We start from the raw sequence: 27,190 nt of genomic DNA, 5'->3' as shown, positions 1-27,190 counted from the left end.
CTATACGAAGTTATTACGCCCCCGAAAGGGTGCGGTGGCATCGATGGGGCCGGGGGCGGCTGCGGAAGGGGTTAATGGCCTAGTCGCAGATCCTAATTGTCAGAGCCGGGCCGCGCTTCGTCTCAGCTTCCCTAAGTAGAGGCTGAATGCGCAATTAACGGAGTCAGCTTGCCAACTGGAAAGCCGGCCCCGCTTTCACATTGAGCAGAAGACTCCACCAGCTGACTTGGGCTAAGCAATTTCCTCCTCTCTCCCCTCCCTCCCTCCGTCCGTCTCTCTCTCTCTCCCCCACCTCCTTCCAGCACCCCTCCCTCTTTCTCTCTCTCCTTAATAATAAAATTATACCAAGGAGTTTGCGGTGTGGCAGGCGGCCAGAAAAGCGTTTCTTTAAACGCCGCCGTCTCACAATTAGGCAGCAAGAGGATTTGACACGCCGTGGCGGCCTGACAGGCGGCTTCCTCCCCTGGGGGCTGGGGGGAGGGAGGGGGCGCCAATTCTCCGGCTCCCCCAGGTGGAACCGGGGCTGGGAGGGGCTGGGGCGCTGCGCCTCCCCGGCTGTCAGGATGCTGCAGCGAGGCGGTGTCGAAGGCAGGGAAAGAGGGGTGGTTCCTCCTAGGCTGGGGAAGGTGGCACATTCCGTGACTCCTCTGAGAAGCTGGAGTGCCCAGGAGGAAGAGCGCTTGCTCCCCCTTTTTGCTTGACAGGTGCTCTGTGGCACAGAACTGTTAGGGGGAGCTCAGCCCTGCTGGGCCTCTGGGAGAGGTCACTCGCCCTCTCTGGGCTTCCATTAATTCCTCTGCAAAATAAGGGGGAGGTTTGACCTAGAATGTGCTCTGCAGAAAGTGGCTTCTGGTGGCTCACTTCTCTTAGCAGCTGGTCTTGTTGGTAGGGAGGGGGATGTGGATGGCACCATCTCAGAAACAGGCCGGAGACCCCTCTCCAGCTTGGGCAACAGACTGGTGATCCTCAGAGGCACTCAGGAGACTGACCAGCCAGGCAGCTAATGAGTAGGGGTGACTTTGCAGGATTGCCAGGGATTGGTGCCATGAGGATACAAGACACTGGCTGTCAGCTGCAGCAGCCGGCCCACCTGAGGTGGGGGGAGGCCCAGAGAATTTGGCAGTAATGGGAGGTAACTGCAGTTGCCCTCATCCGCTCTTTTTCCCAGCCTCAGCCAGGCTGCTGCTTCCATCCAGGTGCCCTTCCCCTACCAGCCTCCCCTGACTGCCTCCTCTCCCACCCACGGAGCCTCTGGACGTCACTTCATCTCAGCAACACCGTGGCAGTTGTCTGTGTGTCTGTCTGCCTGGGAGAGCAGGGGTTACAGTGCTTTTTCCTTTGTGTCCTCAGCATTAGCTCGGCCCCCACCCAGACTGTAAGCTGAGCAGAAACAGCCTCCACTAGCGAGCGAGTGGATGCAGGCACAAAGAGGCTGTGGAGGAGGGCGCACAAACTTTGTCCTTCCTTCCTGATTGGCTATTGCATGGGTCCTGGCCTCCAGGCCCCTCATCATCAAACCTCTCTCTGGGGATCGTCCCTTGGGGAGGGTGTGGTGAGGATTAAATAATGCTCCTGACACAGAGCCTGACCCCCTTCCCACATCCATCCCGTCTATCCAATCATCCGAGCAATACTGAATGGGCATCAACTCTGGGGCCAGTTTCTGGGCTTAGAGCTTAGAACCAAGCAGGGAAAGCCCCTGCCCTCATCAGGCCACTTTCTAGTGAGGGAGGTGCATGTCAAGCAGCTCATTGTACCATTAATTATGTCATTACTACCACAATGACTGTCTCAAAGGAGTCTGGTGGGGGACCCAGGAGAGTGGGTGCAGGGCCTCCCCCTGTGCCTGGAGTGGAATGCTACAAATGTATTACAGCTCTGTGGGCCTCAGGCCTCCAGCCTGCCAGCCTTTGCACGCATGCACACGCACAGCACGTGCACACACACACAGCCCCATCATCTCTCTGCACCTCCTTTCCAAGGCTGCTGAGCTCCACCCCCTGCAGGGCCCCAGCTGCAATGCCCCAGCTGCAGGGCCCGCCCTCCTTCCTGAGCACACCGCACTCACCTTCATTCCACTCCAGTGCTTGACTGATTCTACTGGCCCCCAGAGCTTCTCCTGAGGGCCAGGGAATATTCTGGGTGCTCCTGCTCTCAGTCCTTCACAATGAGCTCCCACTAGGCGCCCAGATCCCCAGCCCAACAGGTCCTGCCTTGCCTAAGCAAAATTCCATCTGCATGTTACACACACATCAGTGTTTGACACCTGGGAGCCTGTGATCAAATACAGCCCCTAGACAGGTTCTCTTCAACTCTGCAGTGTTAAAGAAAACTTTTTACATTTTTAAAGATGAGAGGTATGCTGTATTACGAAATGCTGATTTCTGGCTTTTTAAAGGAAAAAGCTCAGAAGCTCTGGAACCCTGGCTTCCCATTCCCACATGGCAGCAGTCTGCTGGAGCCAAGTGTGGATGCTCCCCTGCCCTGCTTTATTTGGAACCAGGACCTTCAGCTGACCCCCATCCCCACCTGCCCACTTCACTCAGGTGTGCTGCCTGCCAGGCCTCAGGGAGATGTTCTTTGTCCAATGAATGAAGAGGAACTGTGGCCACCAGCCCCACCCCCGCCATCCCCACCCACATGTGCTCTGTACCTCCACCTGACTGCTTATTCTGGATATTTTCAGGATTAATGTGACATTTTGCATGTTATTTGTTCAATAAATATTTATTGTTCTGAGCAGTGGGGATATAGCTGTGAACCAAACAGGTAAATATCCCTGCTCTCATAGAACTTTCCTTTTAAAGAGGAGAAACCAATAAGAAAGTAGGTCAAGGTTTATTACAAGAAGGTAAGTGCTTTGGAGGAGAAACTGGAGAGTGAGGCAAGGGGTGCCATTTCAAACCCAGTGGTCAGGGAAGACCGCTGGAGAAGGTGACAGGCGAAGGTGTGGGGCCAGCGTAGGGAGCTGTGTAGGTGTCTGGGAATGGTGTTCCCATCAGAGGGAACAGCCGGTGCAAACTCCCTGATACTCAGGGAGGTGAAAGGCTCACCCAACTCACAGAGTCAGTGAGCATTCAGGCAAGCCCACTGGCTTGGCACCTGTGCTTGCCCTTCCTCAGGGAAGTAAGTTATGGTCCCTCTATGCACGGAGTTGGCAGGACAAGGCTGGGGTGAGAGGCTGGGCGCTCTGATCCTCTGCTTGCCCTCAAAGCCCTGCAGCACAGACGGACCCTATCTCATGCGCGTTGTGGTGCCTCCTGCAAGGGCAGGAACCACTGGGGCTTGGGGCTCAGAGAAGAAGGGAGCAGACTGGAAACACCCAAGGGTCCCCTCAGACCTCTGGGCCAGCTCCTTGATCTGGGTCTGGGACCCTGATTATGTCTGATGGCACCAACCTGGCCTGGGGTAGAGGAGGACAGGGGCCATGTTCCCCAGCTGGGCACGGGGGTTTGTCCAGGCTGCCAGACCCCAGCCCTCTTAGCTATCTGCATCCCAGGAGTCACCCCCCCACCCCTTTTTCTTTTCCTCATTTTGACAGAGACATGGAGAGGTGGTGATGCTTTTTGTTCAGTAGCGAATAAAGTGTTCTAAAAAAAATTATTGTCCACAAGAGACTGATAAGTACAGGGCTGATAGTAGGTGAGCTCTCCTCCTGACAGCCTCCCCCAGGAGGGCCTTGAATGCAGCAGCTGCTCTGAATTCCTCTTGCTACCCCACACCTCACAGGGGTGGGGGCTTGCTGGCCATCTGCCCCTCACCCCCTGGGCTGTGGACCCCTGTAGCCCAGCTCTCTGGGCCTGTTGATGGCTGTATCCCAAAGACAGGCGGTGGGGAGCAACATGCAGCTTTGGCATTGGGGGACCTAAGTGCTGCACTGGACACACAGGCTGTGCCCAGGAAAGGTAGGATGGGGTGGGGCGTGGTGGTGGCCTCCTAGTGCGTTACCCCGGGGAGGATCCCATTCAAGTGGCTCAGGTAGGTCTCAGCTAACACCGCAGCTGGGTCCCTCAGCGTTGGTGGGCTGGGAGGGGTGGCTTCCCGCACATCTGGAGAGCCCAGGAGCCTCTGCTGCCCACTGAAACATCCCCCAAAGCGCCATGAGCCCCCAGCCTCAGCAGGGATCCCTAGCAACAATGGAGCAGCCTGGCTGGCGACCTGACTGGGGTGGTCTTCCTGCTTCTTACCCCATGGCTTGCCTCTTAATATTCAGGCCCCCAGGCCCTGCAGAGAGGAGAATGTTGGTCACCTGAGGGGCTCTCCCATGAGCATGTGGTGGCCACGAACGAGAACAGGTACACACTCAAGTGCTGCCTGCCCACGTGGAGTGGTCTAGAAAGGCCATGCTTTGGGGTGGGGGCTGCCTTGTCCTCTGGGGTTTCTTAGACTCCAGGATGGTCCCTTCCTGGACCAAGGACCCTCACCTGTCCCAGAGGCCTATGGGACCAACCGTCTTGTCTGTGGGCTCCTTGGAAAATCATTCCTTCTTTCCATTCGAGCCAGGCCCTCAGGACTTAGAATAGACCCCGCAGGACCACAGTAAGTCTGGGTGATGATTTCTCATTTTAGTCAAGGTCCACATATTTATTTTTTATTACCCGCAACAGAAGGGGAGGCCCAAAGTGGTTCCACCTTCTCCACCCTAGCCGGACACCCCCTCAGCCTCCTGAGGCCCAGTAAATCCGCCTTTTTCCTCAGGTTCCCAGGCCTTGAGTGGGCTGGGTTTTTAATTTTTTCCCTGCAGCTACAAATCAGGAAATCGGGTCATAAAACAACCTTGGGTAAGTAGGTGGGACGGAACCTGTGGCCTCCGAGCTGCTGCTGGGGAATGGAAAGCTTCCTCTCTGTCTCTCCCCCCAGCCCCCCACCCCTTTCTCTTCCCTCCAGCCCCCGCCCACTGTATGCCCATTTCCCCAGCTGGGGACCTGACCCTGGGGTCTGGAGAGGCTGTGGGCCTAGTGACCTCTCTCTGTCTGAAGGCTGATCAGGGGGTGATAGTTGCCATGGTGGCAGCAGGCAGCCCATGCCACCACTGCCCATTAGTGGACCTACCTAAGGTGGGTCTGGCTGCCAGAAGATGAGGGCAAGGTTAGAATCAAAGGGGGGTCTGACTCGGCGCTCGGGGTCAACCTGGGCACCCCCGCTTGTCTACCCCACGGCACCTTTCTCTTGCCGTGCTGCTCCAAGCTATGTTCCTCCAAAATGGGAATCCTTGCTGTGGGTCCAGGCCAGGGCGTGTCCACGCTTGGTCTGGTCGCTCCTGCTGTTGCTGTGTGGGCGTCCTACAAGAGGAGCCGCACGGGGCAGGGGGCTGCCCTGGGGTCCTCAGCAGGTCATTTGCCCCTCTGAACCTCACTTTTTTCTGTGAAGGGAGCAGGACAACCAAAGCCTTAAATGACCAAACCTGTGCAGAGCAGCGATCAGCTGCTGTGGGGAAGGCTGGGGTCCTCGCCTGAAAGAAGGGCTGTGCCCCAGTTTCGCCACCAAGCCCTTTGAAGGCTGCTGGCCTCACACTGGAGGGGAGCTGGGGACTGGGGTCTCATCGTGCTCCCATGCTCTGACTCCCCCCACACACACACACTCATGCCATTTCATGACTGTGTAGACGGCCTGGTGGGAGGTGGGACCTACTGCTACGCTAAGGCATTTTCTAGGGAGTTGGATGTGGAGGGGGACCTGGGCCCAGTTCTGTGGCATGTGGCCTTGAGCTCATGCTCCTGTCAGAGCCTGGCATGCCTCCTCCATCCGGTGGCGTGGGAAAATCAACTTGCAGGAGTCGTTATAGGAAGAAGCGTTGGTGTATCTGGTGCTTAGAGGATGCTTAAGACTTCCTGCCTCCTTCCTGCCTGCCTTCTAGGTTTAGCAAGAACTTTAGAGATAAGGCCTTGGCCAAGTGTCTAGAGAAGAGGCAGGTGGGGAAGGGGGAATGGGGGAGAGGAGGGAGAAACCTCAGGCAGGGGCTGAGCTGGGCCAGGGCAGCCCAGTGAGTGCGGGCAAGGGGTCCCTCCCCACCCCCGCTGCCCCTTCCCTCCAGCCCAAGCCAGAGGCCAAGCCCACAATCTGCCCACTTTGCCACTTCTTCCCCTCCCCCAGGTTCAAAGGTCACCATTGCTCTGCCAGGGGGCCTCTCTGCCCCCTCCTCTGCTGATGTCACCACCCCAGCACTGCTGCCTGCCTCTCTCCCCCTCTGTGTCCTTTCCTAGTGCTCTTGAAAAGTAATCATAATCATAATAATTAACAACAACAGAGCCCATGGCCGGCTTGAGGCGGCTCTTAAAGAGGCAGCACCCCATTTTCTGCTGGCAGAGCCAACCGCGTGGGCGCTGTGAGGCAGCCCAAGGTGCCAGGCCTTTGTCCCCGCACCCCTGCCTCCCCTGGGCTCAGAGGGTGGGTGGTGTTGGGGTGAGCACTTTCGCCTGCGTTCTCCATCAAGCACTGGTTTCTCCTATTTTAATTGAACTGTCTTTTCTTAGAGATAGATGCTTTCACTGCATCCAGCTGCTGCTCTTGTATACTGGGAAACCCGCCTGTAATACAGCTCGGCTAAATTAAAAGACGCAGCAGCTGGACTGATTAAACAGGGAGGGAGAGATCCGGCCAGAGTGGGCAGGGAGGGGACACTGGTGGCACCTCTCTCCTTTCTCTCTCTCTCTCTCTTTTTAAATAATGTTTCTGTTAATGCATTTCGGAGAATGTGAAAAAAAAATTAAAAAGCCGTAGAAATGTTAATGATATCCACAGGACACTCAGCAGGAAATGAGAGTGATCTGGGACTAATAAAAGCCGAAATGTAATTTGTGCAGATATACGATGCGCAGCCTTCAGAACAGTCCTGGGTTTCTGCATTCTGGGCTCATAAACACGCCCGGAGGGCAGGGAGCCGGCACCCTGTGCTCGGCCCTGAGCAGGCCCCTCAGCAGGGGCCCACCTGGAGAGCCCTAGGCAGAAGTGGCCTCCACCTGCCGGCTGGGGTGTGGATGGCGCCTGCAGGTGCCTACTACTTCCTTCTGCCTGGGGACAGAAGGGGGCCACCCGCCTGCGTGGGCAACCCTGTGGCAGTCTGGCCGGGCCCGTCTCTGTGGAGGTCAGGGTAGGAGGCACAGGGCTGCCCACCTGGCAGGTTGCCAGCAGGCCAGAACCAAGTGTCATCTCCAGCTCCTCTGGGCTGGCGCGTCGCAGCAAGCACCTCCTGTGATGTTGTAGCCAAGCTGCCAGGGACAGGAATGAAGTGGGTCAGAAGGGCGGGTGCACTTCTCCTTGTTAGGGATGCCTGCGCTCAGTGCAGGGAGCGGAGGGGAGGCAGAGGGAAGGAGGCATTGAAGCCTGGTGACAGGGGCTCGCTGGTGGGGTTGGCTGACTCCAGAGGAAGGGGAAGTGCTTTGGCTCTGCCCCCTGGGACAGGTGGACCTGGGGCTGTCCAGCTGGAGGGAGGACCTCCTCTGTCCCCTCCTCTGGGGCAGTCCCCTCCCTCTCTCCCCCCACCTCACCCTTTTCTGCCTCGTTCCCCTCTTCTCATATCTGTGTGTCTCTCTTCTCTCTACCCCTCTTTCCCTCTTTATTCCTTCCTAACCCCTTAAGTAACCCTGGAATCTTTGTAGCCCAAGGCAAGCCATCCCTTCCTTTTTCAGTGTTTGGGAACAAGAACTGGAAAGTCCCCCATCCCCTTCTGGGGGCCTGGGCCATGCAGGCTAAATTGAGCCCATTCTTCCTGCCCCTGGGCTGGCATGGCTGCTGGGTGAATCCTGAGCTTCCTGAGACTCAGGGCCAAGGGCCATTCCTGTGATGTGATTCCTCTGCAGCCTGGGGGATGCCTCTCTCTCCCATCCCTCCTTTGAGGGTCTCCTGAAAGATGACAGGCCAGCCAGTCAGTTGGGGGATCCGTTAGCTTGTATGCAAAGGGCCAGCCTGTGCTCTGAATCCAGATGCTCTGCCCTGAAAGGTCCCCAGCCTTCCTCGGGTCCTTTCCCGACAGGATCCTGCTTTGGGGCAAGCTAGGCCCACCTGGGCCCCCGCCCCTAAAATCATAACCACATGTACTCTCAGGTGTGGCCTGTCCCCGTCCTGACCTGCGGAGGCATGGAGGGGCCTGGCCAGGAGGGACAGGGCTGCATCCTACCCGCACAGGAGGGCCAGGCTGGTGCACTCTCCCGCGGTGTGGGACTGCGTCTCTGTCCCTCATTAGTATGCGCTCCCTCACTCTGGGCCACGTAATCTGCTTATGCACCTATGATATCAAAAACCGGAGGCAGGTGCTGCCGTCCTGCGTTCCCAGGAGTCAGAGGAGGGGACGTTTTATGTCTACAGTGCCACGGCATCCCCTAATGGACGTCTGCTAGAAGGAACAGACAGATTCCAGATGGCGCGGCAGTGATAGAGGAGGTGTGTGTGTGCGTGTTTGTGCATGTAAGTGTGCGTGCGTGTGCGTACGCCTGTGTGTGTGTGTGCATGCAGCAGGCCTTGGCCAGCGGTCTCCCTGGGGCAGGGGCAGACTGTCTTCATCCCCAGCATGGCTGGGTCATGCTTGAACATGGCCGTGCAGGGACTAGATTACAGGATCCAGTGGGCCCCTGGTGACATGGGAACGGGAATTGCTCTGCTAAATGATTTTGAGCTGTCAGGAAGGGCTGGGAGTGGTGGGTGGGGGCCGGGGGAGGAGCCAGTGAGGAAGAGGGTGGGGTGGCAGCTCCCCAGTAACCTGGCGCTGGGCAGCAGGTTTTGCTCTTCCCACAGTGTCGGTGGCTGTCCTTGGCAGGGCTCACCTGCAGGCGATGTGGGAGCAGGAATCACAGCACACTCCTCCCCGACACAGAAGTTGTCAATATGTGCACAGCTGGCGGGAGGTGCTGGCAGGAGGCACAGGCGAGGGGAGAGTGGGAAGAGGGCGGTGGGTTGTGCTTGCTGAGGAGAAAAGACATGGCCCATCTGAATTGCTGTCCCCCCGCCCCTCCCCACCCTCCTTCTCTCCCTTTTTCTTTTCACAGATAACCAGCCCAAGTCATGCAGTCTTTTCGAGAAAGGTGTGGTTTCCATGGCAAACAACAGAACTACCAGCAGACCTCACAGGAAACATCACGCCTGGAGAATTACAGGCAGCCGAGTCAGGCTGGGCTGAGCTGCGACCGGCAGCGGCTGCTGGCCAAGGACTATTACAGCCCGCAGCCTTACCCGGGCTACGAGGGCGGTGCGGGCACGCCCTCCAGCACAGCCGCCGCTGTGGCCGCAGAGAAGTACCACCGAGGCAGCAAAGCCCTGCCCTCGCAGCAGGCCCTGCAGGGGAGGCCAGCTTTCCCGGGCTACGGCGTCCAGGACAGCAGCCCTTACCTGGGCCGCTACTCCAGTGAGGACAGCCTGCAGGCCTGGGGGGCCCCTCAGCCTCCGCCCCCCCAGCCACAGCCCCTGCCAGGGGGGGTGGGCAAGTATGACGAGAACTTGATGAAGAAGGCGGCAATGCCCCCTGGAAGGCAGTACTCGGAGCAGGGCGCCCAGCTGCCCTTTCGGACTCACTCCCTGCACCTCCAGCAGCCCCCACCACCTCAGCAGCCCCTGGCATACCCCAAACTCCAAAGGCAGAAACTGCAGAATGACATCACATCCCCTCTGCCTTTCCCCCAGGGTGGCCACTTCCCGCAACATTCCCAGTCCTTCCCCACCTCCTCCTCCTCCTACTCCTCATCCGGCCAGGGTGGTGGGCAGGGTGCCCATTCCTATAAGAGTTGCACGGCACCGTCTGCCCAACCCCATGACAGGCCAGTGGCCGCCAACGCCAGCCTGGCCCCGGGACAGCGGGTCCAGAACCTTCATGCCTACCAGTCAGGACGCCTCAGCTATGACCAGCAGCAGCAGCAGCAGCAGCAGCAAGCCCTTCAGAGCCGGCACCATGCCCAGGAAACCCTCCATTACCAAAACCTCAACAAGTATCAACACTACGGGCAGCAAGGCCAGGGCTACTGCCAGCCAGACACAGCCGTCAGGACTCCGGAGCAGTACTACCAGACCTTCAGCCCGAGCTCCAGCCACTCACCTGCACGCTCCGTGGGCCGCTCGCCCTCCTACAGCTCCACCCCGTCGCCGCTGATGCCAAATCTGGAGAACTTTCCCTACAGCCAGCAGCCACTCAGCACCGGGGCCTTCCCTGCAGCGATCACCGACCACAGCCACTTCATGCCTCTGCTCAACCCCTCCCCAACGGATGCCACCAGCTCCGTGGACACCCAGGCTGGCAACTGCAAGCCCCTGCAGAAGGACAAGATTCCCGAGAACCTGCTGTCAGATCTCAGCCTGCAGAGCCTCACGGCACTGACCTCACAGGTGGAGAACATCTCCAACACCGTCCAGCAGCTGCTGCTCTCTAAGGCGGCCATGCCGCAGAAGAAAGGGATCAAGAACCTCGTGTCCAGGACCCCAGAGCAGCACAAAAGCCAGCACTGCAGCCCTGAAGGCAGTGGCTACTCAGCGGAGCCAGCAGGCACACCGCTGTCGGAGCCTCTGAGCAGCACGCCGCAGTCGACCCACGCCGAGCCACAGGAGGCTGACTACCTGAGCGGCTCCGAGGACCCACTGGAGCGCAGCTTCCTCTACTGCAACCAGGCCCGTGGCAGCCCTGCCAGAGTCAATAGCAACTCAAAAGCCAAGCCCGAGTCTGTGTCCACCTGTTCTGTGACCTCACCCGACGACATGTCCACCAAATCTGACGATTCCTTCCAGAGCCTGCACAGCAGTCTGCCACTTGACAGCTTCTCCAAGTTCGTGGCAGGCGAGCGGGACTGTCCACGGCTGCTGCTCAGTGCCCTGGCACAGGAGGACCTGGCCTCTGAGATCCTGGGGCTGCAGGAAGCCATCGGCGAGAAGGCTGACAAGGCCTGGGCCGAGGCACCTGGCCTGGCCAAGGACACCAGCAAGCCGCCCTTCTCTCTGGAGAACCACAGCGCCTGCCTGGACTCTGTGGCCAAGAATGCATGGCCACGGCCCGGGGAGCCAGAGGCCCTGCCAGACTCCTTGCAGCTGGACAAGGGCAGCAGCACCAAGGACTTCAGCCCAGGGCTGTTCGAAGACCCTTCTGTGGCCTTCACCACTCCTGACCCCAAGAAGGCAACTGGTCCCCTCTCCTTTGGCACCAAGCCCACACTTGGAGCTGCTGCTCCAGACCCCACTGCGGCAGCTTTTGACTGCTTCCCGGACACTACCACTGCCAGCTCGGTGGACGGTGCCAACCCCTTTGCCTGGCCAGAGGAAAACTTGGGGGATGCTTGTCCCCGGTGGGGACTACACCCCGGTGAGCTCACCAAGGGCCTGGAGCCAGGCGGGAAGGCCTCAGATGGTGTCAGCAAAGGGGACGCCCATGAGGCTTCAGCCTGCCTGGGCTTTCAGGAGGAAGAGCCCCCTGGGGAGAAAGTGGCCGTGATGCCCGGGGACTTCAAGCAGGAAGAGGCGGGTGGGGTGAAGGAGGAGGCGGGCGGGCTGCTGCAGTGCCCAGAGGTGAGCAAGGCCGACCGGTGGCTAGAGGACAGTCGGCACTGCTGCTCCGCTGCCGACTTTGGGGACCTCCCGTTGCTGCCGTCCACCAGCAGGAAAGAGGACCTGGAGGCCGAGGAGGAGTACTCCTCCCTATGTGAGCTCCTGGGTAGCCCTGAGCAGAGGCCCAGCATGCAGGACCCGCTGTCACCAAAGGCCCCACTCATCTGCACGAAGGAGGAGGTAGAAGAGGTGCTGGACCCCAAGGCTGGCTGGGGCTCCCCGTGCCACCTCTCTGGGGAGTCTGTCATCTTGCTGGGCCCTACCGTGGGTGCCGAGTCAAAGGTCCAGAGTTGGTTTGAGTCCTCCCTGTCCCATATGAAGCAAGGGGAAGAAGGCCCCAATGGGGAGAGGGCTCCAGGGGATTCTGCCACCTTGGACACCTCCTTGGCCCAGAAGCTGAACAAGCCCGCTGTGCCTGAGGCACCCCTCGCTAAGAAAGAGCCCGTGCCACGGGGCAAAAGCTTGCGGAGCCGGCGGGTGCACCGGGGGCTGCCTGAGGCTGAGGACTCCCCGTGCAGGGCACCAGCGTTGCCCAAAGACCTCTTGCTCCCCGAATCCTGCACTGGGCCCCCACAAGGACAGATGGAGGGCGCCGGGGCCCCTGGCCGGGGGGCCTCGGAAGGGCTCCCCAGGATGTGTACCCGCTCCCTCACGGCCCTGAGCGAGCCCCGCACACCTGGGCCCCCAGGCCTGACCACCACCCCTGCCCCCCCAGACAAACTTGGGGGCAAGCAGCGGGCCGCCTTCAAGTCTGGCAAGCGGGTGGGGAAGCCCTCACCCAAGGCTGCATCCAGCCCCAGCAACCCGGCTGCCCTACCCGTGGCCTCTGACAGCAGCCCCATGGGCTCCAAGACCAAGGAGACGGACTCCCCCAGCACACCCGGCAAGGACCAGCGCTCTATGATCCTTCGGTCCCGCACCAAAACCCAGGAGATCCTCCACTCCAAGCGGCGGCGGCCATCAGAGAGCCGGCTCCCCAACTGCCGCGCCACCAAGAAGCTCCTTGCCAACAACCACCTGCCCGCCACCTTCAAGGTCTCTGGCAGCCCCCAGAAGGAGGGCAGGGTGGGCCAGCGGGCGAGGGTCCCCAAGCCCGGTCCAGGTGGCAAGCTCTCTGATCGGCCCCTTCATGCGCTCAAGAGGAAGTCGGCCTTCATGGCGCCTGTCCCCACCAAGAAGCGGAGCCTGGTCCTGCGGAGCGGTGGCGGCAGCAACGCCAGTGGCAGTGGAGGGGACGGGAAGGAGGAGCAGGCCGAGGGCTCCCCCACCCTCTTCAAGAGGATATCTTCTCCCAAGAAAGCCAAGCCCGCCAAGGGCAACGGCGAGCCCACCACAAAGCCCCCGCTCCCAGAGACTCCTGACACCTGCATCAAACTCACCTCCCGGGCAGCCTTCCAGGGCACCATGAAGACCAAGGTGCTGCCGCCCCGCAAGGGCCGCGGCCTGAAGCTGGAAGCCATCGTGCAGAAGATCACCTCGCCCAGCCTGAAGAAGTTCGCGTGCAAAGCGCCAGGGGCCTCCCCTGGTCGTCCTCTCAGCCCAGCCCTCCCTGAGAAGGACCGTGGGCTCAAAAGTGCTGGGGACAGCCCCGTGGGGGCAGAAGGAGGTCTGCTAAATGTGGGCACTGGGCAGTTGGGGGCCGACCCGTTATGCAGAAATCTGACGAACAGATCCTTAAAAGGCAAGCTCATGAACAGTAAGAAACTGTCCTCGGCTGACTGTTTCAAAACTGAGGCCTTCACATCCCCGGAGGCCCTGCAGCCTGGAGGGGCCGCCCTGGCGCCTAAGAAGAGAAGCCGGAAAGGCAGGGCTGGAGCCCTCGGACTCCCCAAAGGCCCTCTGGAGAAGCGACCCTATCTTGGCCCAGCTCTGCTCCTGACTCCCCGAGACAGGGTCAGCAGCACACAGGGGGATGGTGAGGACATCTCTGGTGGAGGAGGCAAGAAGCCAAAGACGGAGGAGCTGGGCCTGGCCTCCCAGCCCCCAGAGGGCCGGCCCTGCCAGCCGCAGACAAGGGCGCAGAAGCAGCCAGGCCATGCCAACTACAGCAGCTATTCCAAGCGGAAGCGCCTCACTAGGGGCCGGGCCAAGAATACCACCTCTTCGCCCTGTAAGGGGCGTGCCAAGCGGCGCCGGCAGCAGCAGCTGCTGCCCCTGGATCCCGCAGAGCCTGAAATCCGCCTCAAGTACATTTCCTCTTGTAAGCGGCTGAGGGCAGACAGCCGGACCCCCGCCTTCTCGCCCTTCGTGCGGGTGGAAAAGCGAGATGCGTTCACCACCGTGTGCACTGTCGTCAACTCCCTTGGGGATGAGCCCAAGCCCCACAGGAGGCCTTTCTCCTCCTCCTCCTCTTCCTCATCCTCATCCTCCTTCTCCTTGGATGCGGCCGGGGCCTCCCTGGCCACGCTCCCTGGGGGTTCCATCCTGCAGCCGCGGCCCTCTCTGCCCCTCTCCTCCACAATGCACTTGGGGCCTGTGGTTTCCAAGGCCCTGAGCACCTCTTGCCTTGTTTGCTGCCTCTGCCAAAATCCAGCCAACTTCAAGGACCTCGGGGACCTCTGTGGGCCCTACTACCCTGAACACTGTCTCCCCAAAAAGAAGCCAAAACTCAAGGAGAAAGTGCAGCTGGAAAGCACCTGCGAGGAGGCTTCACTGCCCCTCGAGAGAACACTCAAAGGCCTCGAGTGTGCAGCTGCTGCCGTCACTGCCGCTGGGAAGCCCACCAGGCCTGACGGTCCAGCCGACCCGGCCAAGCAGGGCTCACTGCGCACCAGTGCCCGGGGCCTGTCCCGGCGGCTGCAGAGTTGCTACTGCTGTGACGGCCGGGGGGACGGTGGAGAGGAGACAGCCCCAGCCGACAGGAGCCGCAGGCACGAGTGCAGCAAGGAGGCCCCAGCAGAGCCTGGTGGGGACACCCAGGAGCACTGGGTGCATGAGGCCTGTGCGGTGTGGACCAGCGGGGTCTACCTGGTGGCCGGGAAGCTCTTTGGGCTGCAGGAGGCCATGAAGGTGGCCATGGACATGGTAAGAGACCAGCCCGGCCAGGGAGGGGAGCACGGGGCTCAGGGCAGGCAGATGGGCAGTCGGGGAGCCCCATGTCTCTTCGGTGCCATGGTTTGGGGGAACATGACCACAGTCACAGTACTATCGGCAGGCTCCGAGAGCCCCTCTGGGGAGTTTGGGGGAAAGTTGAGGCATACCTCAGGCTAAGGCAGAACACACTTGTTCACCCTGTCCCAGGAACCTTGCGGCCCCTACATCCAGCCAGTGCCCACTCACACACTCACCTGGCACTTTCCAGAGCCCACCAGCCCACTGTCTGCTGTCAGCTGAGATGCTGAGGTCCAGAGAGGGACGCAAGGCCCCCCAGAATTGGCCATCAGGGCAGCTGGCAAAAATGCAAGTTACCCACCCTCCACCCTGCCTCCCTCACCCCCAGGATAGAGCTGGGGGTTGAGGGGAAGACCCTCTCCAACATGTGGCTGGAACATGGGACCCTGTCACAGGACCCTTCCCCTTTGCAGGACAGCCCCCAGGCTCTCAGCCCACAGCAGCAGGGGAGTCCAGGAACCTCTAGGTGTGAGCTCTGAAGCCCCTGCAGGGAGCTCTGTCATAGGCAGCTGAGAACGAGCACCCCGGGCTGCTCCGCACCCACTGCGTAGCTTTGGGCCTGAGACTGAACCTCTCTGGGCCCACCTTTCCGCATCTCTAAAGTGAGGGGTCATAAGGTTTAAACGAGGTACTGCCTGCAAAGCTATTTGGGCTGTACCTGGCCAGTATCAGTGCTCTGTGAGGACTTGGTATTGGTGGGACTAGTGGCAGTGGGAGTGACATCATTACCAGCAGTGACACTGCTGCTGCTCCAGTACGACAGGCCTGGCCTCACTCCTCAGGCTCCCTCCTGAGGGAGGTCAGGAGGCTGGAGCTCGTGTGGTGGTGGTCAGCGGGAGGTGCCGGGTCCTGGGCAGCAGGGGTCCACGTCCTCCCCTGGGGACCTGTGCCCCTGCCACCCCCCCCATTCACTCGGGGCCCCATGCGGCCCCTGTCCAGGCTTCTGGGGGACGACGCTCCTGGCACTGTGCAAGGAGCAGTGGGTCGCACTTACCCTGCCCCGGCCCTGCCTCTCCCGCTCCTTCCTTCACAGGGGCCACCGTGGACACTGGGGCCCAGTGGCGGAGCCAGAGGAGCTGTCCAGGCTTGGGCTTCGGGAAACTTTCGCTGCCTGCCTCTGAGCAGTTCAGTGGCCTGGCGGAGCTGCCCCTGCCTGGTGGCCTTCACCTCCTGCCCACCTGCTCCTTCCTAGAACACCCCTGAAGCCACCCTGACCAGCCCTGCACCCGACAAGAGGCCCAGGCACCGTCTGGCCAGACCCCACTCCCAGGGAGCCGCTGAGGGGGCTGCACACGCCCCCGGTGTGTGTCAGGGTGTCAACCCCGCTCCACGCCCACCTCTCTCTAAGCCATAGCTCTCACCTCACCCAGGCCAGCCAAAGGCCACCTGCAGCAGACGGCGGCCCCCGGCCTGGGCCTCTCCCTCTGCCCTTCTCAGTTATTGTCCCCCCTCCTGCTTTCTCAGCTTCTCTCTCTCTTGTCACTGGCTCTTTCCCAGCTGCCTTGAAGTAGGCTCAGGTCTCTCCTGTCATTAAAAATACTAGTAACCCGCAGATGGCCAACCCTGCCATTCACAGCCGCACTCCTGAGCGCCCTGTCCGTGCTGCAGCCTCGCCGGGCACTGCCTCCCCGCTCCCTGACACTCATGTCCCCCAGGCCCACGTCCAGGGCCTCCTCCAAGGGCAGGGGCTGGGGGAGCAGGGAGGAGATGATAGTGAGGGTCGCTGCCCCTGCCGGTTCCGATGCCCTGGGCATCTACCTCACTGACCTGCACACACACACACGGCCCCGCTGGACTGGGGAGAAAGTGACTCAGAGACGTGCCACACGCTTCCTCCCAGTGTCACGCAGCCAGAGAAAGCTGGAATTCGGCCACTCGGCCCATCGCTGTCCACTGTGTCGTGCTCCAGAAATGGCCTGGCAGCCCCCGCCACTGGGACGCCTGGGAAAGTCAGGGCGAGGAGAACACACTCCGGCAGGTTTTGCTGGTCACTGAAGGTGTCTCTCTGGCAGGGAGATGGTCCCTGGCTGTGCCTGGGGATGGGAGCCAGGGCACGTGCCCCCCCAGACAGGAGGCTTCTCCTGAGAGCCTCAAGGGCTCATTATAGCAATTCCCACCCGGAAGAGTCAGGCCATCCCCATGGAACACCCTGGAAGGATGGGCAGGGTCTGGGACTTCCCAGAGTCCCTGCTCAGGGGCCCTCATGGCCACTGTTCTGTCCACCGTCCCTTCCTGCTTTGGAGGCTTGGTGGCACCAGGTGCCTTTGGAGTCAGACCCTGGCTCAGATCCCAGGTCTGCCAAGGGCCAGTTACATAACTCCAGACAAGTCACTTGTCCTCTGTGAGCCCCAGAACATTGAGCCCCGTTAGCAGGCTTGTGGGGTCATGCAGATCATCTGTGACCCGCCCAGCATGCAGTAGGGCTCAGTGTGCAGCTGAGTCCCCAGCCCCCGACCCCGTTACACCTGTTGGTACTTCGGCCTCACTTTTGCTCTCTGGAGAACAGAACTGTGCAAGCCCCCAAGGACAGCCACTTCCTTAAGTATCCCCTCCTGGGAACCCCCCACAACACCTGCTGTCTCTGCACCCTGCCATGCCCATCTCCTGAGACCTCAGTTTCCCAGCCTGCCCTGTCTTTTTTCCATGTCCGGCAACGGATCGCAACCCTCAGTGTTGCCCCCGTACCGGACCGGGGACCGGCAACGGGACCGCAACCCTCGGTGTTGCTCCTGCGCCTCGCTCAGCCAGTGAGCGGGAGCCGGTCTGCATGTGGGATCCGAACCCTCGGACGGGAGCGCCGCCGTGCTTCCCAAGCGGCGCACTATCCAGTGCGCCACTGGGCCGGCCCTAAGCCAATTAGTTTTGATACATCTATTATATACCTTTTGAGAAACTCCAGGGCCCTTGGAATTCCTCAAAGTTAAAGTTAAAATGTTGAGCTTTCAGAATTTGGTTTTGGAAAGTTTTGTTAAATAACAAAAGGCTTAAAACATTTAGTTGAATAAAATCACAAATTATTATAAAAAGTAAAACCAAAGGGACAAAAGGTTTTAAAGGCAGAGAGCACAAGAACTTATCATGATAAAGCATGAAATAAGCTCCCTAGGCCAGTTATCTAAAAGACAAAGAAAACCTTTTATGATTTTTTAATAAGAGCAGTTAATGGGCCAGCGCTTGGGAGCATGGCAGTGCTCCCGCCGAGGGTTCGGATCCCATGTGGAGACCGGTTCCCACTCACTGGCTGAGCGCGGTGCGGGCACAACACGGAGGGTTGCGATCCTGTTGCCGGTCCCCGGTACGGGCGCAACACCAAGGGTTGTGATCCCGTTACCGGTCAGTAAAAAAGACAAAAAGGGAAAAAATAAATAAATAAATATCAAAACATCCCCAGGGCCGTGGGGATGGGAGACTTGGGCCTGGCCTGGGGTCCCATTCATGCTTCATTGCCCCCTTTTGGGTTGAGAACTGGGGGGACGATGGGCCCCAAATCCTTGGGGAGCCATCCCAGACGGGAAGGAGGTGTCAGCCCTGAGGCTGACTGCCCACCCAGAGGCATTATATGAAAACGTGATATTCTAGAATGTCCCCAGCCTCCCACTCCAGCTCTGGGCATAGAAGGAGCATTAGGGTAGGAGAAGGCTTTCTCACCTCGGCAGAGGAAACTGCCGACCCAGAGGCATTATATGAAAACGTGATATTCTAGAATGTCCCCAGCCTCCCACTCCAGCTCTGGGCATAGAAGGAGCATTAGGGTAGGAGAAGGATTTCTCACCTCGGCCTTCCCCAGCTGCTGGGGGTGGGATGCAGCCTGTCCGCCCTAGCAGTTTGGGTATGTGCTGGGTACAGAGCCCAGTCTGGCGCTACGTGCCTTCAGGAGGGTTACCCAACCTCTGAGCTGTCACTGGTAGCCTGGGTAAGATAGTAATACCATTGTGAGGTTGTCACAAGGGCAAGGCTTCCACCACGCCTGGTGCGTGGTGAGCTCCTGCTGTCTGTTTCAGTGGCGCAGCATCTGGGCATGGGCTCTGCCGCCGCCTCTGCTTCTCTCCTCCCCTCACCCCCACCGGTGCTGTGGCAGCTGTGGTGCTGGCGTCTGCGTGACTGTGGGCCGGTCATCATCCCTCCCCAGGCCTCAGGTTTTGCTTCACTCTTCCAAGGGCCTTCTGGGTATTGCCACCCTTTCTGGCCACGTCCCCCTCCAAGCAGCTGGGCCAGGCATGGGGCAACCCCCAAGCTCAGAGGATGACAATTTTGAGATCTAGAGGGGCTGGGCCCCATGCCGTATGGCATCTCTCCCCAGATGCTGTACCTCCTCCTGCAGATCTGAAATGTCTCAGCCTAGCTCAGGACAGTCCATTTCTAGGTTTGGTGTTCCTGCTGCTGCCAGAAAGGGTAGAAAACAGTGCTTGTTGCTTTCAAACTTGCCCAGAACAGGAGCCTCAGTTTCACCATCCGTAAAGTGGGCTATTGAAAGTTACCCGCCTCAAGGATTGTTAGAAGGAGCCAGTGGACAAGGGCACATGCTGCGCCCAGCACGTGGACATGCTCCACAAATGCCAGTTGTTATCCACAGCTGCCACTGCAATCAGCGTCACTGGCCTAAGAGGGTCCCCCACCCAGTGCACCAGCCCAGGGGATGCCAAAGAATCAACCCCTGTGGGCATCTGCACCCCAGTACTGGGGCAGTCAGCTGAAATCCTTCCAGCTGCTTTTCAAGGACCATTTTGGAGGAAGGAGGCAGGGACCATGGGGGCTTGTCTGCATAGCTTGAGGGGTGGGCTCTTCAGCCAGAGACTCACCTGCCTTCCCTCTCTCTTCATCAGACATGTTCCAGCTGCCAAGAAGCCGGGGCCACCATCGGGTGTAGCCACAAAGGATGCACCCTCACTTACCATTACCCGTGTGCCAGCGACGCAGGTAACAGCCAGCCCACGGGGACAGGGAGGTGTGGAGGCCCATCTGAGCAGTCCAGGGAGACCCTGGGCACAGCTCCTCCAACCCAGGCTCCACCTGGCCCCTCAGTTTCTCTCCTCTTCTGCCCCAGCAATTCTTTATCCCCTCATCTTTCTTTCTACCTAGACCTGTGCTGAGCATTGCCAGGGACATGGAAATAAATCAGTCCCCAGCCACCTGCTGAGGAATGTCCAGAGCAATGAGCGGAGACAGAGGCATAAATTAGAACAGAGAGAGCTGTCTGAGGTGCTGTCATTGCCGAGAGGTGGGAAAGATCTCAGGCCTCAGAGACACAGGGGTCCTGGGGCTGGGCCTTTGAAGAACGAATAGAGGTTCACTGAGCAGAGAAAAAGGGAAAGGTCGTACATACCACAGCAACAGGAAGTGGATGAATTGGGGGGAGACGAGGTTCAAAGCAGAGACTAAGGCCAAATGCTCTTCTGTTGGCCATAGGCAGCGGTTGTGGAAGGCTGAGCAGCAGACAGTTGCAAGTGGAGGCAGGACCAGCCCCGCATCCCGTCCCCAGTCCCTACTCTCACTCGCTCATTCGTTTGTTCCACGGATATTTATTGAGCACCTACTGTCACCAGGCAAACAGAAGGACTGATGGCATGGGCCAGAGAGATCCGGGAGCCCCGACCCTCATTGAGTACATTGGGAAACAGAGGCGCAGAGAGAGACATTCCTTATTCAAAGAGAGCAGTTGCTTATGGTGTGATGTTAGTAACTCATGACGGCAATATTTCAGGGATTCAAACCCTGGTGGCATTTCTTTATGTGTGGTCTTGGGTCAGTCCATTGATGTCTCTGCAGTTGGTTCCCTCATCTGTGAAATGGAGATGATAATAGTCTCTTCTTTCCAGAACTGTGTGGAGCAGAGAATGAACGCTGCTCAGGAAGCACAGCCTTGGTCCTGTTTCAGGCCCAGCCCCCATGACCTCTGTCCCCCTCGCCCTCCTTCCCTCCCAGCCCTGGCCTGGAAGAAGGTGATCATGGCCCTGCCTCGCCGTGGACAGAGCCCAGACACCTGGGCTCATGTCACTCCCAGAGACCCTCCCACCACCCCTCCTCGCCACCTGGGCAGAAGGAACCACAACCTGCACCTCACCTCCACTGGGTCCCAAGGCTAGCGTCAGCCCCAGCCAAGCTGCCCCAGGAGCACACACAGGACTCTGAGTGATGATGGTTCCTTGGCAGGGGCTGAGCTGCCAGCACCCAGCAGGAAGGGGGCTCGCTGGAGCGGGGCTGCGGGGGGTGTCGCTGTCTTCACCCTCCCATTCGGAGCAGTATAAACCCGATTTTAATGTGGACTCCGCCACTTGCCCAGACACATGGCCTCACTCCCCACCGGTTGCCTTCCTCCTCCTCCCGTGATGAATTTAATGCCCCCTCCATGCCAGGCCCCACATCGGGCCCCCGTGCTGTCTCCAGTTGCATATTTACAGCTGAGCTGTCTTACCCACAGCCGCACAGCATGGCAGGGACAGAACCAGGGCAGGAGGCCCTCGCTTTCTTGCTCCATGCGCTGTGCTCTTCTTCCTACCCCAAGGAGCTCACCTTTGAGTGGGACAGCCAGGAAAACCATGGCTCTTGCCTACAGTTAGGGAGAACAGAAAAGGAGGAGAGAGTGTGTGTGCTATGGGAGAGGTTCATTCTGTCTGAGGTGGGTGGGAATCCAGGAAGACTTCCAGGAGGAGGTGACGTTTGAGCCAGGCCTCAAAAGATGAGGGGAGGTGAGAAGCAGCTGTTAGTGGTGGGACTTGCGTGCTAGGCTTTGAGCAATAGAACTTTTGTTTCAAATGAAGTCTTAGAAGGATTCCGCATATAACAGGGATCTCTGTAGAGCCACAGGGATTAAGGCAGGGAGAGGGCTGGGAAGATAAGACACTGACATAATCAGGGCTGTTAGACATAGTAATAGTCCAAGCAGGAAAGGATGGTTGCCTGGTACAGATAGAGCCATACATCCCAGACGCTGTGCTGGCACAGCATCCACAGGACTTGACGTAAGGGGTGACAGAGAGGGAGGTGTCAGGCCGGATTACAGCTACCCTGTGTGGCAGGAGGGGAGGTCCAAGCAGGGTGGGTATGTGCAGATAGAGTGTGTTGACCACTGCTGGTTAGCTACTGGCCCTTCCAGGCCCAACTTAATGGCTTCAACACCAACCTTTCATTATTTCTCACGAGGCAGTAGTGGGCTGGGGCAGCAGGGCTGAAGGTGGAGGTCACAGGGCCTCTCATGGCCCAGGCTCCGGACCTCACCACATTTGACTGGCCAGAGCAAGTCCCAAGTGCAGCCCAGATTCACAGGGTGGGAAATAGAAGCCACCTCTCCATGGGATGAGTGCAGAATCACTGCAAGGACCTGGGCACAGGAAGGGGAGAATGGGGTTGTTTGGCTGTCCATCTACCACACATGACAGCTCCCCTCTGTGCAGGCAGCAGCTCCAATACCTGTCAGCCCTGCACACCCACCCAACACCTGGGTCTGCCAAGTGGGGGATTCCACGGGGGTTCTCCAGGTGTCTGGGTCAGGGTCTCAGACTGCAGGGTACCAGGGCTGGCCAAGTGCTGCCAGCCTCTGCCCTGCACTGCTGCCCAGCCCACTAACCCTGCCCCCTTTCAATCCTCATTAAGGGGACCCACTCTGGAGACATTCTGAAGGGCAGACAGGGGCTGCTGCACCATGGGGTTCTGTTTGAACCTTTCTACACTCAGGCCCTAGGGCCAAAGGACACAAGGATGGCCAGAAACTCTCTCTCCATGCCCCAACCCCAGTGGATGCCATGGAGCTGCTGAGCAAGCTGGTTTGGAAGTGGCCACCTCCTACGTTCAGCTTCCAGTGGCCCAAGCCCTTGACGGGAGTGCATGCAGCTGAGGCAGGGGATCACCATGCGTGCAGCCTGGGGCTTCAGCCCAGTGCTCTTTGGAAAGTCTAGTTCAGCCCCAGCACCATGTCTGGCTTGCCTGATGGTAGGGAAGCAGAAGTCTGATGACTCACCTTCCCCCTGGCCCTAAAATGCAAAACCTCATGGGCAGTTTTCAGGTCTGAGGCACCCCTAGCTTCTGTCAGGGAGTGGGTAGGAAAAAGGGAGACAGCCTCAGAGAGGCCTGCTGTCGTCCCAACCTGCTCTCAGGGCTGCAGACCCGCCCCCGCCCCTCTGCCCTGCCTGCTGGTGAGCACCCTCTCATGGTGCCACCACACAGAGCCACCTCCCCTGTGAGCAGGAAGACTGTGCTGGGAGGAGAGCAGTCCCTTGGTCAGCTGGGGCCTCCCAGATATTTGTGGGTTTGAGTTTGTTCAGAACAAGGGCTGGTAAGGCTGGCAGGGAGGGGGGATGAGCCCAGGAGGAGACTAGAGGGTGATGGGTGGGGGGTGGCAGGGGGAAAAGCCAGGGTCTTCCTAGGTGGCAGCAGGCAGAAGAGCAGGACTCACTTAGACAGCAGCACAGCCCTGGGCCGAGGTGGGTGTGAGGACAAGTCGTGCTCAGCTGTCCTTTACCCCCTCAATGACATGTCATGCTGTGGGCACCCAGATACTTTCTTCCTTAGAACCGCTCAAATCCAAGCCCTCTGTGTCCTCTCCTCCTCCTCCCCCCATAGGAATAAGCCCTCGCATCCTGAGTACCTGCGTGTGCCACACACATGCAGTGTGGCTTATATACACTGTCTTCATCAATGCCCACCACAGATATACAGTAGGTGGCATAACGCCCATCCTGCAGATGTGGAGACTGAGGCTGGGAGAAGTAGCTGGCACTGGGAGAGACATTCACTGAGTGCTCGCTGGGTGTCAAGGCCCTGTCCTAGGGGCTGGGCACACGTCCAGGAAGAAGGCAAAGCTGGTGCCCTCCTGAGCTGCCTTCCAGTGGGAAGAGAGGCAGGGAGCAACTCACTGGAGTATAGACCAGCCTGTTACAGCAGGAAGTAGTGACGGTGTGGCCAAGCAGGATTAGGCAGGGGGAGGGAAAGAGACTGCAGGAGGGAGTCAGGGAAGGCGCCCAGTGTGGAAGTGTGGAGAGTTCCAGGTGGAGAAGGTGAGGCAGAGCTGCCGTGTCACCGGGACGGGGTTTGGATTGTGGAGGATTTCAAGCGGGATCTGATTAACTCTGCAAGAGCTCCTGCAGCCTGGGGCCGGGGGGCAGTGGGGCTCCCTCCCCTCCTGGCCCGATGCCCGAGCACCAGCAGCTGTGAGACCCCCTGTCCTAACCACCCATACTTCTCTTTGGCCACAGGTTGCGTATTCATCGAAGAGAACTTTTCTTTGAAATGTCCCAAACATAAGGTAAGTGACCACAGGTGCTCCCTAGAGAGGGGTCAGGCAGGAGAGGAGCTCCTCCGCCTTCGCTGCCCCCTGCCCCGACCTGCGGGCCCCCAGCAGGGCCCAGCTGCGGAAGGCAGGGCGTTCTTTTCGCCCACCCCCCACATGCCGCAGCCCCCACCTGCCCTCTTGTCGCCGCCACCGCAGCCCGGCCGTCGGGGCAGGTCAGCACTTGCTGGTCATGAAGAACGCTCTATAAACAAGACAGTTCCTGAGCGGGGATAACCAGGGCCTAGGGACATCCCTCAGGCTGGGACAGAGGCAGGGGCGGGACGTGGGCACGAGGGTGAAGGTTGGCAGGGCGGGGGTTAGAAGAAAGGAAAAGCCTCAGTTGCCGCAGAGTCACAGGCAAGTCCACCCAGGGGCGGGGCCTCGGGAGGGGCGGGGTCACCCCGGGGGCGGGGCCTGCGACCCGAGCGGAATTAACCCCTTCTGCACGTCGGCGAACGTCTGTAACGGGCTGTCGGGCGTCTGCTCCTGTCTTGCAGAGGCTGCCGTTGTAATCCACCCCAACGGCTGGAGAAGGCGCCGGAGCCCGCCGGCCCGCCCGCCGCCGAAGGAGAGGAGCCGCCTGCGCAGCTCTCGGGCCTTGGAGCTGCCCCCAGCGCGGGTCCAGAGCCGATCCTTGATCCGGGTTCCGGATCTTGGATCCGGCCGCCGAGGGCTCAGACGCGCGGCCCCGGGTTGGGAAGAAATCCCGTTCCGGAGCTGCTCGCTCCAGGAACCGGACGGCACAGGGCGTCCCTGCCCACACCCCTAGGGCCAGGCTCGGCGTCCGGACTGCTCGGGGCACCTCCGGCGGGGGTGGGAGACGGCTTCGGTCTGGTGGCGCTTCCCCCCCGGAAGTTCCAAGACGACGTGGCACGGATTCCACGTGGGTGCCGCCCCACCCTAGTCGGTGGTGGCCTGCAGCTGGGAGCCCTGAGGTTGAGGGGGAGGTGACGAAGGGCCCTGGGAGAGGCTGACGGAGGCTTCTGGCCCCGTGAACGAAGCAGGGGAAGCCGAAGCCTTTTTGGAGAGGGCCAGGCAGGCGAAGGAGGGGGGCAGAGGCTTTGGAACAAGCAGTGTCCGAGCGTCCTGCCCACGCCCGGCCTTCACTGGAGCTTTCGTGTGGTTCGGGTAAAGCCCAAAGTCCTGGTCCTCTGCTTAGGGGGTGCGGGCCCCCGGGGTGCGGGCGGGACTGGGACACCCTTTGGCTTGTGTTCGTCTCCTTCCCAGCCCTCCGCCCCACCCCTGGATCCCAGCCTGGGAGATGCGACCAGAGAGCACCTCCGGCGGACGCGCGCTCGTCCCTCGGCACCACCACCCTCCTCCGGGGACCGCAGCGCCCACTGGGCACGGGAGCAGGAACAGCGCTAGATTCGTGTACAAAACCTGTGTAGCCCTCTATATATATGTTACATAGAATGTATATATGTTGGGAACATGCTCGCTTCTCCCGTGTGTCGCCGCCGTGCGTCGTGCGCCCCGCAGCACAAAGCCCCGAACGGGCCCTCGCCGCCTAGGGGGCTACTGCGATGCCCCTTCCCCATGCAGCCACCACCGGCCCAGGCCAGTCCCCGCCAGTCCGTCTGCCTGTCCGTCCGTGTCCTCAGCTCTGTCCGCGCTTCGATAGGCCTGACGCAGCCCCCAGCCAGGGGCCGCCCTAGCAACTTCTTGTACATATGACTGTAAAATGGTAAACGTGTGTATTATATCTGGCCTCGTTATATAGTGTATATATATGTATACATATACATATATATAATATATATGAAGACTGTAAATGTTAAGACGACTAGTGTTCTTATTAGTATATTGCTTCACACTGAAGATTGTGTGTATCGAGCTGTTTCTAAAAGATGTTTATTTTCCTTAAGAGTAAAAAACAGTCATTGCATTCAGAAAAAAAAAAAGTCAATAAAGATACAACGATTGTTTTGGAAGTCTGCAGCCCGTGGATTCTGACCAGATTCTGCTGGGAGACGGGGCCAGGCTTTAGGTGGGGGATGGGAACGGAGGGGGCACAAGTGGGGAGTCCAGGATTCTGTCCTGTACTGTAGAACAGGAAATCCCTGCTGCCCGGTCACCTCCCTGCCCCCAAGTGGCCTGGGTCTTTGCCAGGATGCAAGGCTTCCCCAGATATGAGGACGTCACCAGGGGACAGGGTGTAGGGGAGGTGAGACACCCAATACAGGGAGACCCAAGTCGTAGCTCCTATCACAACTGGTCCTTGAAGACACTGAGTGCATCTTCCCCTGTCACCCTGAAACCTGACGGGGGCAGAAGCTAGGAGGTGAGAAGGAATAGACCATCAAGGCCCTATACCACCCAAACTTGGGACCAGAGCTCAATAGGACAGGTCAGCTGGAGGTCATACAGTTCCCCACCCCACCCCCACATACATTTTGTCCATTATGGCAGTGGGGAATGGGAAGCCTTTGCCTAGGTGCTGGGGGAAGGGAAGGCCCAAAGGACTCTCTGGTCAGCATATCCATCAGCTGAAGCACACACACCCTCCTCCACAAAGGAACAAAACCCAGAATATAAATAATTTCATTTTTTATTCTCTGTACAAAACTTCTCAACCTATGAAAATAAAGTTTCCGAAAGAGAAAGTAGCACATGAGCCTCAGAGGCCAGGAGGGTGGCACACCCTGATCTACACTATGTACAAGTCTCCCTAGAAGGGAAAGAGGAGCCTTGGGGCAGGGCTACCCTTGCTGACCGGGAAAGCCAAGCAAAATGTAGCCCCTCTTCGCTGTAGACAGGAGAGGGAAAAGCCACTGAAGTGCCTGCGAGCAAAACCCGGCAGGCTGGGCCCCTGCAATCTCGCAATCGGTCACCAGAGGTCAGCACCACCCTGGCCGCCGCTCAGCTGCTTTAGGAACGGGCTGCGGTGGGAGGGTAGCGCCCCTCTGGCCTCCCAGCGAAAGAGACAGGTCACCGAAGCCCCACCCCACCCCCACCCCGGGACCGTGCAGCCACAGGTGAATCGTGGAGATCCGGGTCTCCGGTGTTGCCTGCGGCCAGTCGAGCCCGGGACGCTGAGGGTCTAGCTGGAGGTGACGGTGGTCCCGCCGCCCAGGCGCATGAGCATCTGCTGGCAGTCGTGCAGCAGCCGGCGATCGCCGAGCTTCTCCAGCGTGCGCGCCGCCTCGGCCAGCATGCCCACGCGCTGACCGGGCGCCGAGAGGAAGCCGGGCGGCAGGTAGCACGAGGCCAGCAGCAGAGCCTCGGCGTGCTCCCGCCGCGTGGGCCGGGGCTCCAGCTCCGCAGCCGCGCCTGCGCACAGGGCCGCGTCAGGGGCGG

At 59.5% G+C, this 27,190-nt stretch overlaps 2 protein-coding genes across 2 annotated transcripts in view; one reads left to right on the top strand and one right to left on the bottom strand.

Annotated features, from left to right (window-relative positions):
• Positions 1-8,978: 8,978 nt before the first annotated feature.
• RAI1 (retinoic acid induced 1) lies at positions 8,979-25,824 on the top strand. The gene is made up of 4 exons (XM_008566236.1): positions 8,979-14,538; positions 19,449-19,542; positions 23,814-23,863; positions 24,388-25,824. The coding sequence occupies exons 1-4, from the start codon at positions 8,998-9,000 to the stop codon at positions 24,400-24,402; spliced, it is 5,700 nt and encodes a 1,899-aa protein (XP_008564458.1). The 5' UTR covers positions 8,979-8,997; the 3' UTR covers positions 24,403-25,824.
• Positions 25,825-26,423: 599 nt separating this feature from the next.
• SREBF1 (sterol regulatory element binding transcription factor 1) overlaps positions 26,424-27,190 on the bottom strand; it is a 9,168-nt gene continuing 8,401 nt past the window's right edge. The window contains exon 18 of the mRNA XM_008566235.1: positions 26,424-27,163. Coding sequence (XP_008564457.1) covers positions 26,934-27,163 — 230 coding nt within the window. The 3' untranslated portion in view covers positions 26,424-26,933. The remainder of the gene's footprint in view (positions 27,164-27,190) is intronic.

The sequence above is a fragment of the Galeopterus variegatus genome, unplaced genomic scaffold, assembly GCF_000696425.1.
Source record: "Galeopterus variegatus unplaced genomic scaffold, G_variegatus-3.0.2 Scaffold229, whole genome shotgun sequence".
NCBI classification, from domain to species: domain Eukaryota; kingdom Metazoa; phylum Chordata; class Mammalia; order Dermoptera; family Cynocephalidae; genus Galeopterus; species Galeopterus variegatus.
This window is presented reverse-complemented; position numbering and strand designations above follow the sequence as displayed.

Coding starts and splice junctions, on each gene's coding strand:
- RAI1 (XM_008566236.1), top strand. CDS start 8,998: ATGCAGTCTTTTCGAGAAAGGTGTGGTTTCCATGGCAAACAACAGAAC. Junction 14,539..19,448: donor TGAAGGTGGCCATGGACATG/GTAAGAGACCAG, acceptor TCTCTTCATCAG/ACATGTTCCAGCTGCCAAGA. Junction 19,543..23,813: donor CCCGTGTGCCAGCGACGCAG/GTAACAGCCAGC, acceptor CTTTGGCCACAG/GTTGCGTATTCATCGAAGAG.